Raw genomic sequence first — 25,815 nt, forward strand, 5'->3', positions numbered from 1 at the left:
GCCAATTTCACAACTTGTTATACCACATGTTGAATGTGGGTAGGGAAACAGGACTGGTGGTGCAGTCTGTTCTGACAAAGATAATGCAGACTTACCAACATCGAAGGGTGTCACATAAAGCAAGTGGAATTCTTTTTTAAAATGTAATTATTAAAGATAATTTATAAAAAGTGAAATATTTCAATGTAAATTTATTTTTACATGTATATTTAGATGTACATTGATGTTTTTTTCAGTACAATCATTGATTTAATATACGTTAACTAGAAGAAACAATAAGAATACAATTATACATTGATTGCATGAGTTACTTCATCTGTACAGTCGTCAAAAAAGGAAACCTGAGAAAGAAATACCAGACAATTTCTTGGAGTGATGCTGGAACTAGAGTCTTACAGCTGTTTTTTTAAACCTTATGTAAGTATGGGTAGTCCTGGTCTCTGGGAGGATCTCTCTCGCAGGCAGCAAAAGTGGAGTCACTATAGCTAAACAGAGAGAAATGATTTGATTAGAAACATTCACTCGAGATGAACAGGCCTGGTGGTTTATAAAAAGCCAACACAAATACCATTTTATCTTAGCATTTATTGATTATGACACCACTCAAGTATGTATCACATAAAACTATTTGTGTTAGTTGTATTTATTTTTGCAGGTGGTAAAACCCGTTAGTGGAATTTTAAATTATTGTATAAATTGATACTTATGGAAATTGCACTGCACCATTAAAACGTGCATTATATGAAAGGCCGCTGCAATTATCCACAAATGATGACCTATATTGTGTTTAAGTGTTGACTGGTATGTGGTAAGAAAAGGCTAATTATTTGGCATAACGCTTTGATTACTTACTAGTAATCCCATTACTTCGATTCAATCTGCCTTGTCCCAGACTATCTAAAGTAAGGTATGTGTATCTCCTAGACAGGTGGCTCCCTGCCCCCCAAGTGTAAAAATATATTGGGTCTTTCTACCAGGAAGCTCCACCAACCTTGTTTCAGGTACTATAACCTGAAGGCCCTCCCTGCCTCAGATTCTGTGTAGACCATCACAGTCCTATATGATTCAGGCCATAACGCCATAGAAGGAGAGTAGATGTTATGTAAGAGCAGGACAAGACAGATGTAATACGAGTAGCTGGACTAGTGGTAAGTAATCAAAGCATTACCTCATCATCCAAAGCCTCATTCCAGTCCTTTGAAATTGAGGCTATACCCTACAGGAGAGGCCCGTGTGGGTAAGAGTGGTGGGGGGATGGGGGTAGTCAACAGACGAAAATGAGTGAAAATAAAAAATAAAGAAAACCACTTAACTTGCGCTCGCTGCATTGTTAAGTCAGCGAGAGCAAGGTAAGTGTTTTTTTCCCTCATCATTATCTGTCGACTCTCTCCCACCCCACCCCACTGCCCTACCACTCTTACCTGTGGTGGCCGCTCCTAATACCCAAGTAGACTTGTGAGCCATCCCAATTAACCCCCAAATGAGAAGGATGAAGCCCACCGATTGATTCAGAACAAGATTGAATCTAAAATGTCTCTAACTAGGTGCAGTTAAAAAACAAAATTCCCTTTGGAACTGTTCAACATATTCTTTATAGAAATAATAGCACTTTTCCCCTTATATCAAGCATACAACTTCATACCAGGACAACAATCATCATATAAAAATAGAACCACTCTGCTCAAGATATGAAAGTACTTATGCACAACTTTTAATACATCAATTATAAAAATTACATCATATTATAAAAATACATTAAGAATACAATACACATTGCATAGCTCATATCAAAGAGCCAATTAGAAAATGTTAAAAACTCTTGACCAACTCAGTGAGTACAAAATACATAGAAAGACAAACCCCCTGAAAAGGAAACTAGATAAGGCAGTGAATTTTGCCTATCGATCATTAATTTGAACAATATTTTGACAGAACCTAGCAGGGTAAAACTTTCCCTGTCTTGATGGCCACTGCCACACCTCAAATTTAACAAAAATCACTGCGTTGACGCGTTTCGGTGGTCATAGATGAATAAGGCCACCTTGGTGTGTGATTGGTGTGGCTCCCACGTATGTGTGGAGACGTATACCGATTTTTTGTTTGTCACTAAAAGATATTTTAAACATCTGGCATTAGACCTGTAGTCCTTTGTATTTTGAACTCTCTCAAGAGATGTGTGAGCACTTATAAATAAGAGAACCAACAATGTATATAATGGTGGGTTAGAAGAGTTTATCATGTAAAGATAAAAGGAATGTCCTACTTATATGTTAATCTACTGTTTGTAAATATGCATGGAATCATAGTGGGGTAGCTAAATAAGTGAAATTGATACAAAATGAGATCAACACAACTTTTTTAATATAAATGTTTCTTTATTCCTTTGTCGTCCTTTTGAGTTAGGTTTAATAATTGAAGTGTGGATGAGGAAAGAAAGCTATAGTCCTGAAGAAGGTGGCCTTATTCATCTATGGCCACCGAAACGCATCGACGCAGTGATTTTTGTAAAATATGAGGTGTGGCTGTGGCCATCAAGACAGAGAAAGTTATACCCTGCTAGGTTCTGTCAAAATACTGTTCAAATTAGCGATCTAAAGGCAAAATCCACTGCCTTATGTAGTTTCCTTTCCAGGGGGTTTGTCTATCTATGTATTTTGTACTCACTGAGTTGGTCAGGAGTTTTTAACATTTTCTATTGGTCTCTTTGAAATGATGCTATACAATGTGTATTGGATTTTCTAATGTATTTTTATAATATGATGTGATTTTTATAGTTGATGTATTAAACTTGTGCATACGTACTTTCGTATCTTGAGCAGAGTGGTTCTATTTTTATATGATGATTGTTGTCCTGGTATGAAGTTGTATGCTTGATATAAGGGAAAAAGTGCTATTATTTCTATAAGAAATATGTTGAACAGTTCCAAAGGGAATTTTGTTTTTTAACTACACAGTTATTCTGGTACTCTGTCCCTTTGGACTCGAAGAGCCCCTCTCCTTGGCTTCAAGGTTTCAGTCTAACTAGTAGGTACAGAAGACAGCACAGGAGCACCAAAACATTACCACTAACAGATCACACTTCCAGCTGGTAGTGGGATATGAAAGTTGAAGGGGAAGCCCATGTTGCAACATCCCATATTTCAGGAATTTAGACCCAATAATTTGTGCTTAAGACACCGCATGCCTTAAGTAGAACATCCAAGAATCACAGTGACATGTTAAACCAACTTAATCTTAGGACATAGAAATGACAAAAGGAAGCCATCTCTCCAGAGTAAACACATAAGAATTATGACCTTTATTTGCCAGACACAAATTAAACAGGCAGTCACATTGTTGACTATCTGAAGTGCAATCCAGGTAGACAGAAACAGTTCTATGGGCATCAACAGAATGAAGTCTAACCTCGTCATGACAATAACAATCTGGGGAAAAATGACATAATGATTTATTGGTTGCAATAAAATTCTGAAGAGACTTTGGGCACAAAATGTAAAACATGTCCAAGAAACAAGTGATCCAGACAACTAAATTGATCAGGAGCAGGATATACTAAACACCCTAGCTCACCTACCCTGCAAACTGAATCGATGGCCACCACAAAAAGTACCTTGAAGGAAAACAAACAGAAAGAAATAGATTCCAGAGGTTCAGAATGGTAAACTTTATAGGACAGAAAGCACCATAGGCCAACCCCAAACAGGAGGTGGACATTACACTCCACGGCAAGATCAAAAGAATCCCTTCAAAAATCTATACTTCAAACCATCAATGAACTGAATATTTTCCCAGGTTTCACGGAAAGCCTTTTACAGCACAGTCTGCCTTGAGAGTAGATAGAACAAGATCCAAAGCAAAATCCTCCTAGAGACATTCCAGAATCTAAGGAGCCTGATAATGCTTAAGATGACACATGAAACCTAAAAGGACCAATGATGATCATAAGCCCTGAGGGTTGAAGGGTGTCTTGCATGGATGTCATTTGGAGATAGTCAGGGGTCAAAGTTGAGCACTCTAGCTTGCTCCCTGCTACTCCTGGCACTTCCTTTGCAAACCCTGGCCTCAGAGGGGGCACAATTCAACCTCCTATGAGGCCAGGGGTCACAAAAGAAGTGCCAGGAGTAGCAAGGAGCAAGCTAGATGCTTCAGCTGTGACCCCTGAGTACCTCCAACTGACGTCCATTGTGTCTTGAAGCCTTTACGACAAATGCTATCTCCCTGGAAAAGGTACTCCACCTAAACATTGACTCTAAACTATCACCTGACCATAATATCATAATCAACATATCATGAGTTCAAATATTGTTTGGGATAATAAGGATTGTATTATGGTGTTTATGGTATTGTTTTAAGAGTTCACTGTATTATGTATCTGATTGCAAGATTTATTTTAATTGTTTTAAGAAATATATCGTAAATATGCATTTTTTATTCAGGTTATTTGGTGAAGTGAGGTATTCGGTGGGTAGTGTTATTTTAATTGTATTAATGAACCTCAACCTCCTGAGAAGAGCTCACATCACCCACCACCTTAGAGAGCTTCACTGACTGGCCATCCCAAAAATGTGCATGTTCAAACCGCTGACCCACCCCTACAAGGCCATGAACAACAAAGAACTAGCCTACCTCAACCACAGACTGAACTTCCAACAACCCAGAAGACAATTATGCGCCACCTCCCTCTCCCTGGCCCACAAGCCACACTTCAACAAAAGCAGAAGTGGCAGCTTCATCTTCTCCTACCTGGCCGCCAAGAACTGGAATGTCCTCCCACTCCACCTCCAGACTGCACCCACCCTACAGAAGTTCAGAGAGGGCATAAAAACCTGGATGTTCAACTGACATCTCCCGACAGCAGCACCTCCCCCCCCCAGCGCCTGAAAAACAATGCTCTACAAATCATTGATTGATTGATGAAATAATCTGTAACAATTGTATACATTTAAAATGTTATTTATTGGTTTAAATGTTTAACTTAAAAAAGTATTTATTACATTTTAGTTTGGGTTGTCAGGTTAATTGGGAATTTGGTGGGTAGCTTTTCCCCCCCAAACCCCCCCCCACACACACACACGCATGCACACACACACGCACACACGCGCACACACACACACACACACACACCCACACACACACACACACACACACACACTACTTTTTGTTTTGCTAATAATGTTGGTGCTGTTTGACAAACTTTCACAAATACTTCCAAATAAAATGTCATCTATCTCAGCTCCCTCCTGAAACATTTCAGTGTGGCCCATCAAGTGGGGTGCCAAAGAGAAAAAGGGGCAATTGCATATGCATTTTTCTTATTTAATTTCCGATAATAACTGTAGACAACAACTGTACAGAATTACACCAAATTTGCCAGTGAGCTATATCTTTACTCAGAAAGCATGCTTTTTGTGATCTGGTGTAAATCTGTTGAACTGTTTTTGAGACATTTAAGTTCAAAGTAGTGTTATCTGGTCGGTTGGTCCACAGGAGTACCACAGTGTTCCTCGATACCTTACAAAAATAAAATATACCGTTTTGATTGGACAAGAGCTTTTTTTCCCATTGGCCATCTTGGTCCCGTGGGACAACTGATGGTATGAGGACTCACATGGAGGTCCCCTCTGGGCACTTTGAAGGTACCAGAGGACATTAAAAAACTGGTAACTCCTGTGGCTTGAATTTTCGAATGTCTACTCCCTCTAGACAGTGAAACTAGCCAAGCCCCTAGTACAAATGCCCTTTGCCCTGTACTGCACCCTTTGCATGTATGTGACCTCTCATGTACAATCGTTGAGACACAGGTTGCCTAGCCTCTACAAAACACAGCCTTCACATTGTACAGCGGTTTACACAGAGAGTCCACTTCCTCTAAAGAACCAAGTCTTATTAAGTGGCCAAGTTCCTACTATGCCCCTCCTTTGCAGTGTACCAGACCGTATGTATGTAGGTGAGTCTTGTGTGCAATAAATGAGACCCCTTTGGTGAAGCCCCTACAACGCACAGATATTGCCTTTTACTGAACTCTTTGCAGAGATCTTTTCTCCTCTGACACCCAAACCCCATTAGGTGGCCATGCCCCTACTAATCATTGCCTTTACTTTGTACAAAGTCTTCATGGAGAAACTATCCTTCCAGACACCTAAGACCCATTATTTGACCAAGCCTATATTACACACACTCATCACTTTGTACAGAAGTCTTCACAGAGAGCCAACTTCCTTCAGACACCTAACTACCATTACCTGGTCAAGACCCTACTGTTCTGATCCTTCAGCCTGTGCATAGCGGTTCTCAGAGATCTCAATCACTCCACACACTCAAGCACTATTAGGAGGCTAAACCCCTATTACACACAGTCTTTGGCCTGTGCCTAGCTCTTCACAGGAAAGCTATCACACCTGACACCCAAGACTCATTACATGGTGAGGTCTCTTCAATGCACAGCGTTTGCTTTGTGCATGGATCTTTATGTACAAGTTAGTCCCTCCAGACATCCAAACCACTGTACTTGGCCAAGCCCTTACTATGCACAGTCTTTGCCCTATGCACAGCTCTTTACTGCAAGGCCAGTCTCTCCAGGCACCCAGGTCACATTAGGTGGTCATCCCCCTGCTGTGAAGAGCCTTCACCCTATGCAAAACAGTTCACAGAGAGTCTACTCCCTTAACAGTCTCAAGCCCCATTAGGTGGCCAAACCCCTACTCCGCACTGCCTACGCCCTCTGCACAGCTCATCATAAAGAGGCCAGTCCTTCCCCACACCCAAGGCAAACTTGTGGCTAAGTTCGAATTATGCTTAGCCTTGTGTGCAGCTTTTTACAGAGAGGCAAGTACTGCCAGTCATATAAGTCTCATTACGTGGTTAAACCATTGTTATGGACAGTGTTCTCCCTGTGCATAGCTCTTTACAGGGAGCCCACTCCCTCCACGCACTCAAGCCCCATTATGTGACCAAATCCCATACTATGTAGAGCCTTTGCCGCATGCACATCTTTTCAGGGAAAGCACAATCCCTCCACACACCCAAGCCCCATAATATTGCCAAGCTATACTCATCTTTTGCTCTCTGAACCGCTCTTCACGAAGCGGACAGTCCCTCCAGACACCCAAGCCCTATTACAGGGCCAAGCCTCTACTATACAAAGACTTCGTCTTGAGCACAACTCTTTGCAGATAGGCCAGTCCCTTCAGATATCCAAGCCCAATTAATTTTGCAATCCCCTAAGAAGCACTGCCTTTGTCCTTTGCACAGCTCTCTACTGAGAGGCTAGTCCCTCCAGACAGTCAAGCCCCAATAGGCTTTGCCTAGCTCATAGCTCTTTATGGGGAGGCCATTGCCTTCAAAGATTCAAATTCTAATATGTGGCTAAGCTCCCAACTACTCAAAGACTGTGGTGTGTGTATATCTCTTTGTGGAAAGCTCAATCCCTCCCCACACTCATGTCGCATTATGTGGTAGAGCACCTGCGACACATAGCCTACACCATGTGCACAGCTGTACATGAAGAGCACACTCCCTCCCTACACTCAAGCACCATTACATGGATAAGCTCCTACTATACATGGCTTTACTCAAATAAAAGCTCCTCATGGAGAGGCATGTTTCTCCAGACACCCAAACCTCATTACGTGGCCTAGCCCATACTATGCAGAGCCTTCACCTTGTGCACAGCCATGGATACATCAATCCCTCCAGAGATCCAAGCCCCATTACATGGCTAAGCCCCTAATACACACACAACTCTTCCACTGTGCACAACTCTTTACTGGGAGACCAGTCCCTACAGACACCTAAGCCTTATTAGGTGGTCATCCCCCTGCTATTCAGTCTTTTATTCTAGACAGCTTGTCACGAACAGTGCACCTCCTCCACACACCCAAGCCTCATCACACTGCTAAGCCTGTACTGTGCAGTGTTCGTCTTGTGGACACCTATTGACAGAGTGGCCAGTTCCTCCACACACCCAAGCTCCATTAGGTGGCCAAGAATCTATTATGCACAGCTTTTGCACTGTGTGCAGCAATTCGCGGAGTGCCCATTCCCTTCAGACACCCAAGCCCCATTACCTGGCTAAGCCCCTACCACAAACAGCCTGCGCAGATCTGTTTACAGAGAACGAAATCCCTCCAGATACCCAAGTCCCCTTTGTAGGACATGCCACTGCTATGCACAACCGTGGCCTAGTTCACAACTTATATCTATTTATACTGCATTTCCAAAGGGCTCTTATGGTTGTAAAAGACAGGCTTTTTCATACAAGTAATTTCAAATGCATCACACTAACATAACATTGGTCCATTGGGCCATATTTAATAGGTATTGGCACAATACAGCAAAACCAATAAAGTTGCTGTGGTGCATTCTGTTAACTTGTGAGAGTGCAATTATGCTATATCTAAAACAATTGTGCTACATCTAAAACAAATGGCACAGCTGTGCTCTCTCATGGCACACTTTGTACAGCCTTTTGTCAAGGTAGGCACTCCTGCGCTGTAGAGCAAATGTATCTACTTTGTATTCAAGATAGTTTTTGTGAAGGAAGGTGTCCCTCCTCCACATAAATTAATCTTTAAGGTCAATTCCTGGATGTATGTTTTCTTTAGTATGCAGCACACATGCAAATAGAGAAAACAAAGAGAATTAAACATAGGGCCCGATTCACAAAGGTAAAATGGGTCGAAAAGTCTAACTTTATGACTTTCGGTATTCACCAAGGGCATTTACTACTCGTAAATGCCCTTGGTGAATACCGAAATTCGTAAAGTTCAACTTTTGGTATTCACAAAGGGCATTTACGAGTAGTAAATACCAGTGCTTTAAATGGGAAAAAAGAAGTGCAGGTACTCATTAAATTGAGCTACAGGTGTAGTGAGGGGGCGGGGCTAGGGGCGGGGCTAAAGGCCAGACATGATACTTAACGACTTCTATATTAGTTGCAGCACATACCAAAACACATGAGAAATGTGTTCATATAAACAAAGCAAGTTAACTCATTACACAAAATGAAAGAGAAATGCGAAAATATGTTAACATTTCCTTTTTTTGCAATAGTTGCACTTTTTTAATGTCATACTGTTAATTGCTGTTTGGCACAATAGTGGATACTATATATTTTTGAGCACACAAGTAGGAAGAAACTGAAAATACCCCCACTTCGAGCAAAAGGTCTTATGGCACCAAGCAAATGAAGCAAACAATCATGACCCTCCCCAGAAGAAATCTCCTGTCTCTTCCATCGATCTATCCATACCTCCTTTCATCCTACCATTTACCTGCTGATGTCCACCATTTAACCTTTACATTCTATCGTCTATTCAGCCTTTCATCAATCATTCAGTTTTTCGCCATTCCGTCTATCCACCGTTCATAGCCAAACCTATCCATCCATCTCCAAACCTATCCATTCATCCTTTCACTCATCCATCTATTCATCCACCTTTTCCCTCATCCATCAATACATTCGCTCATCCATCCAACAACCCTTTCACTCTTTTATTCCATCCACCTTTTCATTCCATCCACCCTTTCACTCAATCCCTCCATTCACTCATCCATCATCCCTACCTTTCATTCATCCATTCAATCTTTCACTTATCCACACATCATCCGTCCTTTTAGCTAATCATCCACCCTCTTTCACCCATGCATGCTTTCACTCATCCATCCATCTATTCATCCATCCATCCATCCATCCACCGTTGCTCACTCATCCATCCACTCACTCACCCACCCACCAACCCCTTTTTTCAGTTATTTATTAATCTTTGTCACCGAGCAGAAATGTACACACAAAGTGCCACCCATTTTCTTTCAAATACCTCCTGAGAGTGTCTTGATTCTCTCTCTTTCTCTCACTTTTTTCTTACTAAAACAGGCATACAAATGCAGACAAACACACAAACATAGCAGACACACAAAAGGCTCGGGTATGATAAAAGCCATGTTTTCTCTTCACCTACCATGGCTTTTTTAATTGCCACCAGGGCCGGACTGGCAGTAGCCTGATTGCCACTGCCATGATTCCTGTTTGCATAAAGCACAGGATAGTGTGAATGTGATTGACAGCACAGGGCCTGAACGGACCCTGCTCTTTCAAGCACAGTGTGATGTCGAGCACCCGACATTATTCAAATGAGCCCTGCTGAATAGCTCAGCTGGGGCTCAGATCGGCGCTGCAGAAACAGCGCCTTGGCTGCCAGAGATACGCTCCACTCCTGCTCACCAGCACAGCCAATGAGCCTACCTTTTCATGAGTACCTGTACTCTCCTTGGAAGTAGAGAAGTGCCGGTACTCAGAGTAATAAATCTAAGAAGTGCCGGTACTCAGTACCGGTGAGTACCGGCCCATTTAAAGCACTGCTTGCCAGTATAAAAATTGAGAAAATTACCTAAAGCTGGTACTTTCACCTCTGATCGATATGCACTTTGAAGTTTAAACAGTAAACATAAGGTGAAAGCACTTTAAAATGTGGTGTATAGCTGCTTCAATGACCCGTGACTGTTGTATAAAAATGAAAAAAAGCCATGTTGAAGAAATATAAACTTTTGTATCATTGTATAAATAATCTGCTGTCATTATTATGTTGCAGACTTTCCAACTCCGAAAGCATGAGCAAACAGAAGATTCTTTTTTTATTGTACTTTTAAGTGAACTAGGCCCAAGGGCAGAGATCACATGAGCACCAGTTACATTACAGAAAGTCACATTAATATTTGTTTTAGGACTAGGACAATTAAGTCATTTGCTCAGAATCATAGGATGTTGAGCTGAAGCTGGGACTAAAACCTATTTCCATAGTTCCTTATTAGGCAGCTCTGACCAGCCCTAACATTACATACTCTCAATTTTCCTATCTGGGAAAGATGCCTCATAACCTATGCAAACATAAACCCCCCACCAAGACCTGCAAGACACTGGAGCGAAGGGGCTAAGTACAGGCACACAGCAAGGCCAATTCACTAACTCTCCCCCTTTCCCAGAAAACTATAGCTTCAGGGCGCTAGCCTGGACAGGGAGCAGGAAAGAAAAGCAGAGAGACCTTTAGGCACCATCCCATCGCCCAATGTCCGCTTTCCCAATCTGATACTGGGTAGCTTGTAACCGCCCCCCCTCTCCCCCCCCCCTTCGCAGACTCGTGCTGAGAGGTGCATTTATCTCGGGTGTCACGCTGTAATTAGATTTGTGGAAAACTGTATTGGCTCACAGTCCCACGCCTACAGTGTTATTGACTGGGCAGGGTCGGAGTCTGATTGGACTCTTCACTTTTATTCACAGAGGGTCGCAGGACACTCACAACCCTAAACAGCCCTTAAGTGATGCAAATGAGCCGCTGCAGGATTGGTCAGCAGCGGCTTCATTCAGAGGCATACACTGCCCCTCCCTCCATTCTGCCTTCTCTTGTTCGGCAGCAGATGAGCAGAGCACTTTCTGCGCAGCACAGTGTCCAGTGCCATCGAGCCTGCACTGCCTGACTTTCCCCTAAGAGTACCGGTATTGTCCTTGGCGAAGGAAAAGTTCCGGTACTCAAAGTGAGAAAAATAAAAAGTGACAGTACTCTGTACTGGTGAGTACCGGCCCATTTAAAGCACTGGTAAATACCCTTTGTGAATATCAAAAATCATAAAGTTAGATGTTTGTCTCACTTTTCTTTTGTGAATCGGGCTCATAGCCTCAGGGAGGCACAGGATTTAGCAGAAGTTCATAACTACAAGTCTTTGTAGATATGGATTTGCTTTCAAATTCATAAATAGATGTGCAGGAATGTCTATACAATATCCATGGAATGCCTCTTTGACACAAACCAATGCAAGGTAGTGCATTGCATAATATTAAATTACTTTTGGTTATAAACCAAAGCAAACAGTATTTTCTGTTGGTTTATAAATACCAACTTGAATTTTGTGTCGTCTGCTTTAAAAAAGTTAGGCAAACATGATGAATGATCTTCATAAATCTGACATTACTCAATTGTTATAAGGGTTTGATGTTCAATTACATTCATAACAATAGATTTAGGTTTTATTATTATAAATAGCCTGCTAAAGCCAACTGTTATGATATGTTAAAATAAACACTGCCATGAAAACAACATTTTTCTATTTATTAACTGAGGAAGATGGTTTTAAGAAGAACCTTTTATTGCATATTTTTCAATTTTTTTCGTTTTTTTCAATTTTTCTAGGAGACCTTCAGTTAAAATTAGAGAAAAGGCATCAAAACTTGGAGATTTCATTAAAAAAAAACTTTAAATCTACTATTTCCCAGGCTAGTGTTTATTGAGCAGTTTATTTTTGGCTGCCACACTTTGTTTCTCATGACCACAATTTTCTTGTACCTTGCACAATAAATCACCATATGTTGGTAGGCACTAATGATGTTGAGCTGATGGGACACCTCATCTGCATTATGATGCAGCTCTGCTCCTGCGAGGCACATGGGATGCACCAACCTCATGTGTTTCCAAGTCTCATGTGGGTCATTTTTCTCTATACCACGTGAGACAACCTTCCCATAAATGAGAGTGGTCATGATGTTTGCAGTACCTGCCCTGTATGGATGGTGAAGATCTGCCAAACTATTGACTCCAAGGAAGGAGGGGAAGTTTGTTGCTGTTCTTCCTCAAGGTCACCTCTTTTGATTCCATCTTAAGAGGAATTCTCTCAAAAATTCTCTCAAAATACAAAAAAGTATGAAGGCAGAGAAGAAGATCTGAATTAAATACTAATTAGCACTATTCAATTCAAAATAACTTTATTCGGTCCATGATTGAACCTTGAAAGCATACACACTCATAAAATGCTGAAAATAATTCAGATCAACGGTAGCACATTCAATACATTTTACAGGCACATGAATAAATATCTAAAACATTATGCATTGATCGCAGTATATATAAAATTCATAAGAATACAAATAATCTGATTGCATAGTGCCACATGACCATACAACTGAACGCAAAAATAAGCTTACATAAACGCAAGACTCCTTATCTAAAAGTTGTTAGAGATAGTAGTAAGCCTGAAGGCACGGCCAAAGATTCCTAAATTTTAGGATCGGGACTAAGTACTTCTTAGTGTAAATTTTATAAAAGTCACAGAAAAAAAGGAAATGCACCATTGATTGGTTGGATGTATTATTACAAGGAAATACTTTAAGTTCTAAATTATTTTGGTGCCCAAGTGGGAAACATAGCAAATATTTGGCCCGATCAACTCTAACATAAAACTATGATAATTAGTCCGAATGTCCCGTACTATTCCATAAATAGCATGTGGGGAAGATTTCGGGATTTAAATGTAAATAATTTGTAACAGTTATTTTCGGGCTATCTGTTTTTAATCTATCGCCTTGTAAGTGAGCGAGCATTAAAGCTTGTACTTGTTTCCTATCAGGAATGGCATGAGTTGTTCTGTCTGAGAAACTACGGTATATGACTACCTTATCAAGTGATTTATTAATATACGCCAACCATGGTATTGTTTTCCCCTTATCACAACCCAGGCAGTCATTTACCCAGGCAGTCATTTATTATCTCCCAGGTTTAAACTGCCTTCTCTTTTTTCCAAATTGATAACCACAGTATAGGCAGTTTAATACATAGGATGCTAACAGGACACATTGGGCAGCATAAATCAGCAACGCGGGGCCAATACCTGACCCCCACTGGTGCATGGGAGGCTAAGAAGGGATCCCACTGCCCTGGCCAGCTTCACTCTGCATAATGCAATGTGAGCAGCCCAAGAGCCCAAGGAGCTGAAGGTTACACCCCAATAAGTAAATGTGCCAGTGCTTGTTCTTTGATGGGATCCAGCTTGTATGGACGTAAGCTTCATGCACTTAGAGCCACAGGACATAATGAAAGATTTAGCACAATTAGTTGTTAGCTTGAGACCAGCCATGAACTATACAAATCATTGCACTGGTGAGTGTAGCGGTTTAGGGGTGTGGGCCAAAAGCACCGCATCATCCGCATACAACAGAACTGGTTGCGGTACGTCATTTATTTTTGGAATATCGGGGTGCTTAATGTAAGTTCTGTGACTAATTTATTAATATAAAGAATAACCCGCAATGGCACTAAGACACATCGTTAACGACCCGCCACCCTATGCAGATCTAATTTGAGACCTCCCCATTTTGGCCACGCCTGAATCTGGCCTTTGTGTTTGTATGTAAGGAAATTAGTAATTACACTAAATTTTTATCTAGGCCCATCTCCAGAACTAATTGCCACAACTTTGGCCTATTGACATAGTTAAATGCCATTGACAAGTCCATAAAGGTGAGATAAATGGATGACTGCTTGGCCACTGTATATTTCCTACTGAGTAAGTTCAAATTTAGGCATTGTTCCATGGTACCAATACCAGTACAAAATCCATACTGGCAAGCGTTTAAGATATTGTTCTGTAGTACCCATTCCAGTATCCTATTATATAGGACCCTATCGTAGATTTTGGCTGGGATCTCTATCAGTCATATGGGGTGATAACAATGTGTTTTAGATCGGTTCCCTTTTTTAAAGATTGGAACAATCATTGAGCTTACCCAGGAACTTGGCAGTCTGATGGCATATATTGTTAAAAACATTTGTCAGGAGAGGCGCCCATAATTCAAGATTTCATTTGATTATTTCAATTGGGGCGTGATCTGGTCCTGGCTGGCACCCCCCTTACTATGGCAATAATCACTTCCTGTAGTGTGACCTGTGGTGTTAAGGGAGAATCTGGTTTTACTGCCAGGGCTAAAGGTAAATCTGTGGCTAAATATATTGCGGCAAAATGAGCCTCTCACGCCGAGCTACTAATGTGGCAACTAATGTTGGTCGTTGTCTTGCTAAGGGAGCAGATGCTAGATGTGGCTCTCCAAAAGAGAGAGCCTTATGCAACACTTTGTCCCACTGATGGGAATAAGTTCTTTCTCATCTTCGCTGTCAACATCTTATATTGTTTCCTCAGAATTGCTAATGCAGTGTGATCCCTCAGGGTAATATTTAGAGCTTTACATAGGTGATGGTTAGCCACAGACAGTCATGATCGAACCACTGGGCCTGATGCATAGGACTATTAATGCATACAATTATTCAAAGTGTATTTATGACCACTTCGTAAGGATCAATGTCCATCCTTCATTGCCATTAGAAAAAAGAGAGACAAGGTCCTAGATGTGGCTTATAATAGATTATTTAGTATTCTATTCTTCTAATGAAAAATCCATTCAGTTGGAGCCAAAGAGGATATTCAAAATGAAAACAAACATGTTTTGTCCCCTTGAAACTTGTTCACGGCTGCAGAAATGTATACAAACAAACAAATAAATACTCACTATATTTATACAATATGATATATAGCTGTTGGAATTTTGAAAGTGTGGAGTACTTTTTAGTGGTAACTCTTCTCCTGCGAAATACCATTTGAAAATATAAATGTTTTGGCATCAATGTGTAAGTTTATTCCCCTATTTGTGTTTTTCTTAATATAATAGTTTTTATGCAATTATTATGAATACTGGTATGGGTTTGCGGCACATACAGTGTCTTTAGTTTCTTATGCACAACGGTTACAAATTAATTTAAACCACATCTGGTATAACGTGTCTTTTCAAAACTGAATAATAATATTAACAATGTTCACAAGCTTTTACAATGTGATGCTCACTCTTGAGAATGTAATATCTCTCAAGGCACAATGGGTTTAATTAACCTAGCAATTATTTAACAATGGTGGCAATGCATTTTAAAATAGGTGCTCATTGATTACATTTTAGAACCAAATTGCATACTACTAGGCTGAACCACGAGCATGAAAATCACCTGTCCATTATAATTTTCCGTGACATAAAACCTATGAAGTATTACTTTTTTATTTCTTCTTATTGAGATAAATGAAAGTTTACTTGAATTAGACTTGACTATGATGTGTACCAATGTATGAGTGATCTGTTGTTTCATGATAAAGGATTGGTTTTAAACAATTCATGTCATGGGGGAGGTTGTAATAATAAAATATTATTGACATGTATATATTAACTATTTACTACTTCTAGGTGTTGCTATGCTAACAAGGCCTATATATACAGGTATATGAGCGATATAGAACATCCTAGCTCCACTACATCGCTTACTTAGAACATTTAAGGAATGAAAGTCTTACCAAATCTTTATTATTTGGTGTAGCTTATTTAATGTATTTGGGTTGGAGTTTTCCCTTCATTTTCTAATTTTTCACTTATCCTTTTGATTGAATATTAAATTGTACTGATGATTACTTGAGCATGGTGGGATTATTAAGTGTCTTCATCAGGAATGTTGAGCAAATCTTATTAATTATATAGGGGTTGGTTAGTTCCATGTCTAACACAGTGTTGGTGCTCAATGAGGTTTTATCTTCTTGTCAACCAAAATTTCAGCTGGTAATAGAAGGTTCTTTTAAATTGTGTACATATTTTTTAAATCTTTATAAATACATTGAGTATTTCTTTGTATATATTTCTTTAGCCCTGAAGAAGTTTCAAGGGTGTGAAACTAGGGCTGGGTGGAGTTTGTGGAGTTCTGCTATGCAGAACTCTGTGAAGTGCTGAAAAAACTCTTTATGCGCTCCACCGAGTTCCGCAAGTGGTAGAGTGCTTAAAGTAATGCTGCTCGCGCTGATGTTTATCACCAGGTGTTTGTTCCATGCTGTAAAATCAGAACAAACTGCACCACGCTCAGCACAAGAGGGCGGTGCTTCTTTCTGCAACTAGAATAGAAGTTCTACTCGAGTGGCAAATTCCTCAACGTGAGCAGCAGGTTCCTCAATGTTAGAGGTAGGGACCTCCCATGATGGCCCGTGTTGAGAAATCTCACCAGGAGGTAGTCTAGAGTACAATTTTCCTCACTCATGCTAGAGAAAAAACTCCACTCCGCGCCGCTATGTGGAGTTTGTAGGAACTCCGTGCTCTATATAGTGCGAGGAGTGGGCAAAACTCTGCAAACTGCAAGTGGAGCATAACTTTAAGCCCAGGCCGAGACAAAGCATGGGGTTTTCCATTTTGGATATCCACTTTGTCTACTACCAAATTGATTTGTTTATAAGGAGAGTGAAATAGTAAAGATCGATTCTAATGCTCTAATAAGGGACATGAATTGAAATGAAGAACTGAAAGCAGCTTAACCAGTAAGAGTTCTTAAGTGGTTATGCAATGTATAATCTCCTGTGTAATGTAGCATCCAATACTGAAAGCAAATGCTCAGGTGTAAAAGACCCGATGATGTCACTATCTGTCATTAGAACGTCAGTGGGAAACATGCCACTGACAGAACGTAACTGTTGAGGGCTCCACAACATTTTTCGTTGGAGATCCTTGATTTGACACTGCTCCTCCACTCCTTTTGATTGTATATTATAACCTAGGAAGCTGAATGGAATGATAGCAAGCTTCTCCCTCCCCCATTGGTTTTTGTTTGATATATTGTCTCCATAGAGATATTTTCATAAGATTTTTGATCATGCTGTTTGCTAAAGGCCTCCTTCAAATACTTTTTAAGAGGCCAGAGGACGATGTATCCTCCCTTATCAGAATTTTTTGTTATACAGTCATGTCTCATCTGCAATTTGCTGTTCAAGCTGTAATACACTCTCAAACGAATTTTCCAATTTTCTCTTGCATAAGTTTGTGTATAATTTTATTTAGTTCTGTGTTATAATTATGACCATGTTTCTATAGAAAAATAGTTTTTGACCTGCCTACATCTTTGTCACCGTTTGACCAATCTTCACAAAATGTTCCCAAAAAAGTGCGCCAGTGAGTCTTATTGTAATTTGAAAGTTTTGGTGTGATCCGCAGAATGGAGGCAGAGAAAAAGCAGGGTAAACATTACCAATGTTAATTCCCATAGGGATTTGGAAGAGGACTACAGCCCAAACCACTGGACGGAATTACAGTACATTTGGCAGAAAGGTAGTTCTTGGTCCAGAAAGAAGAGTGCTTTTGGTTATTTGGCCTAAATCGATGTAGGAGTTTTGGGGTTATTAAAAGAAATCCAAATTTATATAACTTGAGGCACAAACCCTTTACGAACCCTCCAGATCTCATGCTGAGATCTGATTGGCTGTCATAACTTCAACCAGGAAGCACTGGCAGCTATCTTGGGACTTGGCTTCATCCGAGTTCCACAAACATTTTTATAAAAAAAGAAAGCGGGCAGGGTATGAGTACCTGGACCCCTTAGCTCTGCTCATGGGGTCCCAGAGGGACCCTGACAGGGTTAAAAACAACTTTAAAAAAAAAACATTTGCTGTGAAAATGTGACGGAGCCGTGATTCTGCATCATAAATAAATTAAAAAACAAGTGTGGGATAGTTTTGAATAGAGCCCCCGGGTGAGCTAGGTCCTTGGGTATTTTTTTTAAAAAGGAAGGGTGTGCATGAGTCCCCTCCTGACACTCATTGAGCCCCTAAGATCACCACCTCCCCGGGGGCTTTATTTGTTGAAAAGGAGGGGGCACATGCCCCACCTCCATGGGCTCTCTAAAACCTGGGGCCACAACCGCCCTGGGACTAATGAAACAATATATGGGAGGGCTGCATGGCCCCTCTTTGGAGCCCTTGGACCACCACCTCCCTGGGGATAGAAAACACCTAATGGGAGGGCCTGCAGACAGCCCTGGGGACCACCGCCTCCACAATAAAAGAGGGGCCATGCTGGCCCTCCTCCTGGGCCACCAAGGACACCGGAGACCAACACCTTCCTGGGGGCAGCCCTGAAAAGTAACTGAAGGGGCTGCGTGGGCCCTCTCCTAGAGCCATACATGCCCTTGTGCCCACCCCGGGACATAGCTGTTTGCTTTAGTTTGGCAGGCACTGTGACAGCTCCCCACCAAGCCAAAGCAAACACTACGGTTCCAGTGGGTGGGAGCAGTTAAAGTGCTCCCACCCGCTGGAACTGGAGGTTTCATCTCTTTCCCTGCCTGCAGACATGCAGGCAGGGAAAGAGATGAAACTATTGCTTCTGCACGGAAAGAGCTGCCATTTTAGCAGCTACCTTCATGCAGTGGCAAAAGCTGGCTCCCGCAGGAGATGGGGAGCTGGCTAGAATCGCGGGGCCTTGAGGCTCCCTCCTCAGTCCCCGGGAAAGCAATGAGCAGAAAGAGGAAGAAAAATATGTGAGAAATTAGCAGAAAGAAGCAGAATAAATGTTAGCAATAAGCAGAAAGATGCAAATTAAAGGTGAGTAATGAGCAGAAAGAAGCAGAATAAAGGTCAGAAACGAGCCGATTGAAGCATATTAAAGGTCAGAAATGAGCAGAAAAATGCAAGATAATGGTAAGAAGCGAGCAGAAAGAGGCAGAACAAAGGTGAGAAATGAGCATAAAGAAGCAAGGTAAATGTGAGAAATTAGTAGAAAGAGGCAAACTAGAGGCAAGCAATGAGCAGAAAGAGGCAAAATAAAGGTCGGGAACTAGCAGAAAGAGGCAGAATAAAGTACAGCATCAAGCACAAATAGGCAAAATAAAGGTGTTGGACCTGGCCCTTTTGGCAGGTTCACCCCTAAAATTTTTGTATTTATCATAGCCATTTTCCCTATGTAGTGTTAGTGGTTTTAGGCCCCTAGGCACTTTAGCACTGTGTCCCAGTGTAAAGTGCGTGTGCTCTGTGTTACCTTTAGTGAGACTGGCCTGCCGTCCCATAGGAATGCATGGGGGATATGTGTGCCCATGGTAATTCCTGGTGGGAGGAGTGCAGGGTCAAGTTTAGTATGTGCGAACTCGAGAGAATAAATGCTGCACAATGGTGTGTGCAGATTTATTGTGACTGGTGGAGAAGTGCCCCTTTTAGAAGTTGGCATTTCTGTGTACAGTGTGATGTGAGTTGCATGTCTGGCTTGTGAGTGACAGGGGCTGGATGGTGTGGGGAATTCCAGGAGCCAGGATGGGTCTGCCCGGTGGTGAATGGAGAGATCTGCATGTAGGTGGGAGGGAAGAGTTGCACCTGGGACTTGAATAGGGCTGTGCCTTCCCTACACAATGCTGGCTCCACCTCCTGTGGTGCGTCTGATGTCCCTAGCCTGTCCTGTGAATAGGGAGAGGGGCTGAGCAAAACAAAGTGCTCCAGAACCAGTTGTAACTGGTTCTCCCCTTGCCCTACAGTTTGTGACAAAGGAAATGTGTGTATAAGAAGGGGCTGTGACCCCATGAGTTCGGTTCTGTGGTGCTGGTCCTGACGCTGGGGGCTGCTGCTGCTGGGCTCCAGGAGGAACCGCCACAAGGGACTGCCTCCCTGCTGGAGGGCCCTGTGTGCTGGCCTGCCTGAGCCCAGCCTTGTGCCCCCTTAACTTTGCCTTTCTTTGGAACAGCGCTTGGCTCTTTATTGCTGGCCAGAGCGCTCCATTTTTTTCCCCTGGATTTTGGGATATCAAGCGCCTGGGAAGCGCTACATCTTTATTTCCTGGGGAGCGGTCTAATTTCTGCCCATGAGGAGCGGTGCTTCTGTTTTTACTGCAGCACAGAGCTGCGATAATTTTAAAGAGGGAATCCCCGGCGTGGGGATCCCCCTGCATCTGTGCCTTCTTGAGTGGGAGCCCACCCCGCTGATTACTGCGTGGAAACCGAGCAGGAGCCCATCCCGCCTCGGTACCTTGAGAGCAGGTGCCCACCCTGCATTGTGTGCAGCTCGGGTGCCACCCCGCATATCTGTCTTGTTGTAGGTAAAACTTCACACGGGTGCCCACCCCGCAATTGCCGTTTTCTGGAAGTGGGAGCCTACCCCGCATTGCCGAGACCTTAAACAAAATCACCGCCACGGGCCTGAGGGATGCCGAAGTGTTGCCTGGCAACCGGGACTCCCACCCCTACGTCATCATGACGCAGAGCGGCGGCAGGAAGTCCCGGCGCGAGAGAGATCGCGGGAACAGAGCCGACATCTCCTCCCCCGGATCCCGAGAGCGAGGGAGAGCCCCGTAGCGCAGCGGAGGAGCGGAGAAGTACTGCAGCTGCTGGTGGGGGTCCCGTGTTGTGAGGGGAGCCCCGCGTGTCCTCACAAACAGAACCTGAAGTTCGGCGGGAGCCCACCCCACATGCCGCCGGAAGCCGTCGGAGCATCGCAGGCTCTCCATTAAAGTCCCGGTCCCAGAAAGAGGGACCGGGTGAAGAAAGGAGTTGGAAGGAGCCTCCCCAACTTCAGGTGAGACGGCTGGTGATTTCTAGAGGGGTCTCCGGGAGGCACCGAGCGGGCAATTGTTATTACAGAGTCCCAGTGGGGGCCCCCGGTGGCACTGTGAGTGCCAATGTTATTTTGCCTCTTCAGCTGCACCACTGTAGCGGGCAGCTGCCACGTAGTGCCAAGTTATTTACCAAGCCCCCGGGGGGGGGGGTTCACCCGGGACACAGCAGCGCAAGTGCCATTTCCAACGTAGGGGCATCGAGGTGCCCATGCCCACCTTTGGGTTGGAGGGCCAGCGCCACTGTGCTAACATTGGGGGCAAAGCATTACAGAGTCCCAGAATGGGACAGAGGGCACGGTGAATGCCCGTGGCCATATTTTGACTTCCCAGCTGCCCAGCAAGTAGTGGGCAGCTGCAACGTTTAGGCCTGATCTGTTGCACCTTATGCTTTTGCTGTATGCGCAGCCAGCCCTGACTCTGTTGGACAAAGGGCATTTGAGCCCCTGTGAGAGGCCAGTTGGCCTGGAGCCAGTTTTCAGGTGTGTGTGCCCCCAGATGGGGTACACTGTGTTCATGCCTAAAGCTTAACTGAATAATCCTTTTTTCTGCCTAATGTGATGAATCCTGTTTATCATGCCTAAAGTGCTTTATGCCTACGTAATTCAGTGCTTATGAAGTTAGCGCACCGTGTCTTTATGCCTAGTGTGATATTACTGCATAGGGTGGTTTACAGTGCAGGAGCTTACGCTAAGGTCATTCATTTACCAGTAGTTACTGGTTGTGCTCTACAATGATTATTTTGTGCTACAGTTATTCTATGTGCTACATCGACTATTTCTAATAAGTGCTGATTCTGACAGTGATCCATGTAGCCCTGTCATGTGTATATAGTCCCCCTGAAGATACTGCCCAGTGCCAGTTGGCACAGTGTATATTATGTGATTATGATCTAATGTGTTTATTATAACACAAAGGCTATTTGTATATATAACCTAGTGTGGAGTTCCTTTTGTGGTGTGCCTGGGGTGTTGTTGCTGTGTGCGTGCGCAAACGCTTTATACATTGCCTCCGGGATAATCCTGACTGCTCGTGCCAAGCTACCAAGGGGGTGAGCAGGGGTTATCTTTGGCGTGTAACTTCCTTGCCCTGACTAGAGTGGTGGTTTCTGCCTGGCTTTGGCGCAAGCCTTAGCCAACCAGAAATCCCATTTCTAACAAAAGGTTACAAACAATCAGAAGAGGTCAGCAGATTGAGGCAAAATAAAGGTGAGAAACAAGCAGAAAGAGGTAAAATTAAGGTGAGAAATGAGCAGAAAGAAACAAAATGGAGGTGAGATATGAGCAGAAAGACGCAAAATAGAGGTCCAAAACCAGCAGCAAGAGGCAAAAAAAGTTAGAAAGGCGCAGAAAGTGGCAAAATAAATGTCATCAATGAGGAGAAAGAGGCAAAATAAGGGTGAGAAACTATCAAAAAGACGCAGAATAAAGGCCACCAATGAGCAGAAAGAGGCAGAATAAAGGTCAGCAACAACCAGAAAGAGGCAAATTGAACATGAGAAACAAGCAGCAGGAGGCAGAATAGAAGTCAGAAATGAGTAGAAAGAAGCAGAATCAAGGTTAGAAGAAAGCAGAAAGAGGAAAAATAGAAGTTAGAAACCAGCAGTAAGAGGCAAAATAAAGGTGAGAAGCGAGCAGTAAGAAGCATAATAAAGGCCAGAAACGGGCAGAAAGAGGCACAATAAAGGCGAGAAACGAGCACCAAAAGGCAAAATAAAGGTCAGCAATGAGCAGAAAGAGGCAGAAAAGAGGTCAGGAATTAGCAGAAAGAGGCAAAACAGAGGTAAGAAATGAGCGGAAAGAGCTAGAATAGAGGTCAGAAACAAGCAGCAAGAGGCAGAATAAACGTCAGAAATGAACATAAAGAGGTAAAATAAAGGTCAGGATTGAGCAGAAAGAGGGAAAATAATGGGCAGAAAGAGCAGAGCCGTTGAGAGTTTCACACATATCCACTCAGATAATCACACACCCACTTCCACACTCATAAATCTACTTACAAACCCACTCAGAGACTCAGATACCCACTCACAGACATACTCAGACAATCATACACTAACTCACAGATCTACTCAGAGGCTCCCACACTCTCTCACAGACCCACTCAGACACTTACCTACATACTCACAGACCCCCTCATGCACTCATGTTCCCATTCACAGACACATTCAGAGACTCATGCACCCTTTCACACATCCACTCAGAGACTCATGCACCAACTTTCAGACCCACTCAGACACTTATGGAGCCAATCACAGACCCACTCTGAGACTCGCATAACCACTCACAAACCCACTCAGACACTCAAGCACCCACTCGCTTGCCCACTCAGAGACTCACACACCCAATATTGTTATATGGCCATTAGGGTCATTGTCGACATTGCTAAGTTAGTATGAGCATTGCTGCCATGATGCTGCTTTTTCACACGTTACTGCATGACTTTATATTTGCAAGACTCTGTTTAAGCCTTGCACATGAGAACTGTCTGCTTTTCACGTTCTCTGCTGAGTTCCTGGAGTTTAGTCTGAACACGATGTGCCAGGTCGATAAACAGTGCCCCTTGTTATTCTGTTCTGGTCAGTCCCAAGAAATAACATGCTAAACACAGCTGCAATGCTGGAGATTCGTGCTTTGATATTACGGTGATGCATTTTGTTTTAACACAAACTTGGAGAGAGCCCTTTCCATGGACAAGATCTATGCTGTTCCTATGATATAAACCTTACATCCAGGATTTATGGTATGGGGTCTGCTGACAAAGCCCAGAGATCTTCCTTTATATAATAAACTTCTACCAGTCAAGGGGAGGGTGGTTAGGCCTTATAGTCCTTTTTCCACTGTCTTTATATAATGACTTCCCCCTTTGTACTCTATGGAATTGTAACAATCCTAATGGTTTTAAGTTTATGCATTTTGCTGCTGGTAGTAGCTCCTATACTGTATTGTAGAGCACAATAGTTAAAATACACATCTTAAACTATTTCAGTGACTTTACCAATTCTTATCGTGGACAAGTAGGAGTGAGCGAGTGAAAGGGTATGTGTTGCTACCACGATTCCTGAGAGAGTCGTGAGTGTTGTGTTCTGGGTTGTCTAATCATTTGTAGCTTTGTGATTTTTTTAGGAGAACGAATGAGACACTAAAGCTAGTCATTTTGGGGATTTTGGGCACTAAGGTGGTAGGTTGGTACACCCTTTTACACCGAGGTCCTGTCTTCCTGTGCATAGTTCTGTGTAGGTGCAGAATCCCCACAGCATGGTGTCGCCAACCCTTGGTCTGGTTCTTATCTGTGAAACTCTTGAGTAGTGCTTGTGCATGCTCACAATCCCCTCACTTCTGTTTTCGGAGACAGCTGTGACGGTGTAACCTCCTATATTGATGTTTTATAGGTTCTTTCAAGCTTAAACATTTAAAAGGTTCCCTCTTTTTATTCTTAACCCATTATTGCGCTGCCACGCTTTAGGTTTTCGTTCTTTCTTGTTCCTTATGGCGGTTGTAATTACTCTGCCTAATCGGGGGCCGGCACAGCTTATTTGATTCAAAATGGAGTGCCAAATGCTAGTATTGCGCTCATTTTTGTGGTAGAAGCAGATGCAGCTTACTCCTTCGAGGTGTTTTATTCTTGGGTCACCTTTCCGGCGGTAGATGGAACAGATGAATGTCTGACAGAATATCGACGGACAGAAAATCGACCTACAAAAATATCGACACAAAAATATCGATGACAAGAATATCGAGATCCTATCTACAACATGGTAAGTACAAAAATATTGAAAATAAAATATAGAATGTCAAAAATATCGTTATTAAAAATATAAAGTATTTTTTAGTTAAAAAAAAATATGTAAAATAAACCAAATAACACTTATAAATAAAAGAAACATAATTAAATATATGTTATAATGTTTAAAATTAATAATTAATATATATAATGTAATAAAACATTAATTAAACATATACATATAATATATAATATATATACTTACTTAATAATACATTTTAATAACTGTTTTAATAACTTGTAACTTGTTAAAAATTATTATAAATTACAAATACATCATACACATAAAACAATAACATGAATAAAAATTAAATAATTATTTATAACACATTTAAAAAATTACATTTAATTTGAATATTGTTAAAATTAATTATATATTACATTAGCTAAAATAATACAAAATATATTAAATAGCACCGACAATAAAACTACTACTCCAGCTCCAAAAATAAACAGTAAAGAAAATGTTGGATAGCGTAGAGCTAAAAATTACTATTTCCACTCCAGGGAGTGTAACAATACGGAAAGTGTTGGATAGCGTAGGGGTAAAAATTACTATTCCCACTCCAGAGAGTGCAACAGTAGGGAAAGTGTTGGATAGCGGAGGGGTAAAAATTACTATTCCAACTCCAGAGAGTGCAACAGTAGGGAAAGTGTTGGATAGCGTAGGGGTAAAAATTACTATTCCAACTCCACAGAGTGCAACAGTAGGGAAAGTGTTGAATAGCGTAGGGGTAAAAATTACTATTCCCACTCCAGAGAGTGCAACAGTAGGGAAAGTGTTGGATAGCGTAGGGGTAAAAATTACTATTCCCACTCCAGAGACTGCAACAGTAGGG

General features: G+C 42.1%; 1 protein-coding gene across 1 annotated transcript in view; it reads right to left on the bottom strand.

Annotated features, from left to right (window-relative positions):
- Window positions 1–366: 366 nt before the first annotated feature.
- LOC146820882 (uncharacterized) overlaps window positions 367–25,815 on the bottom strand; it is a 196,301-nt gene continuing 170,852 nt past the window's right edge. Inside the window, exon 6 of the mRNA XM_085609759.1 lies at window positions 367–485. Coding sequence (XP_085465885.1) covers window positions 480–485 — 6 coding nt within the window. The 3' untranslated portion in view covers window positions 367–479. The remainder of the gene's footprint in view (window positions 486–25,815) is intronic.

This window comes from Triturus cristatus, chromosome 6, assembly GCF_964204655.1.
Source record: "Triturus cristatus chromosome 6, aTriCri1.1, whole genome shotgun sequence".
NCBI lineage: Eukaryota > Metazoa > Chordata > Amphibia > Caudata > Salamandridae > Triturus > Triturus cristatus.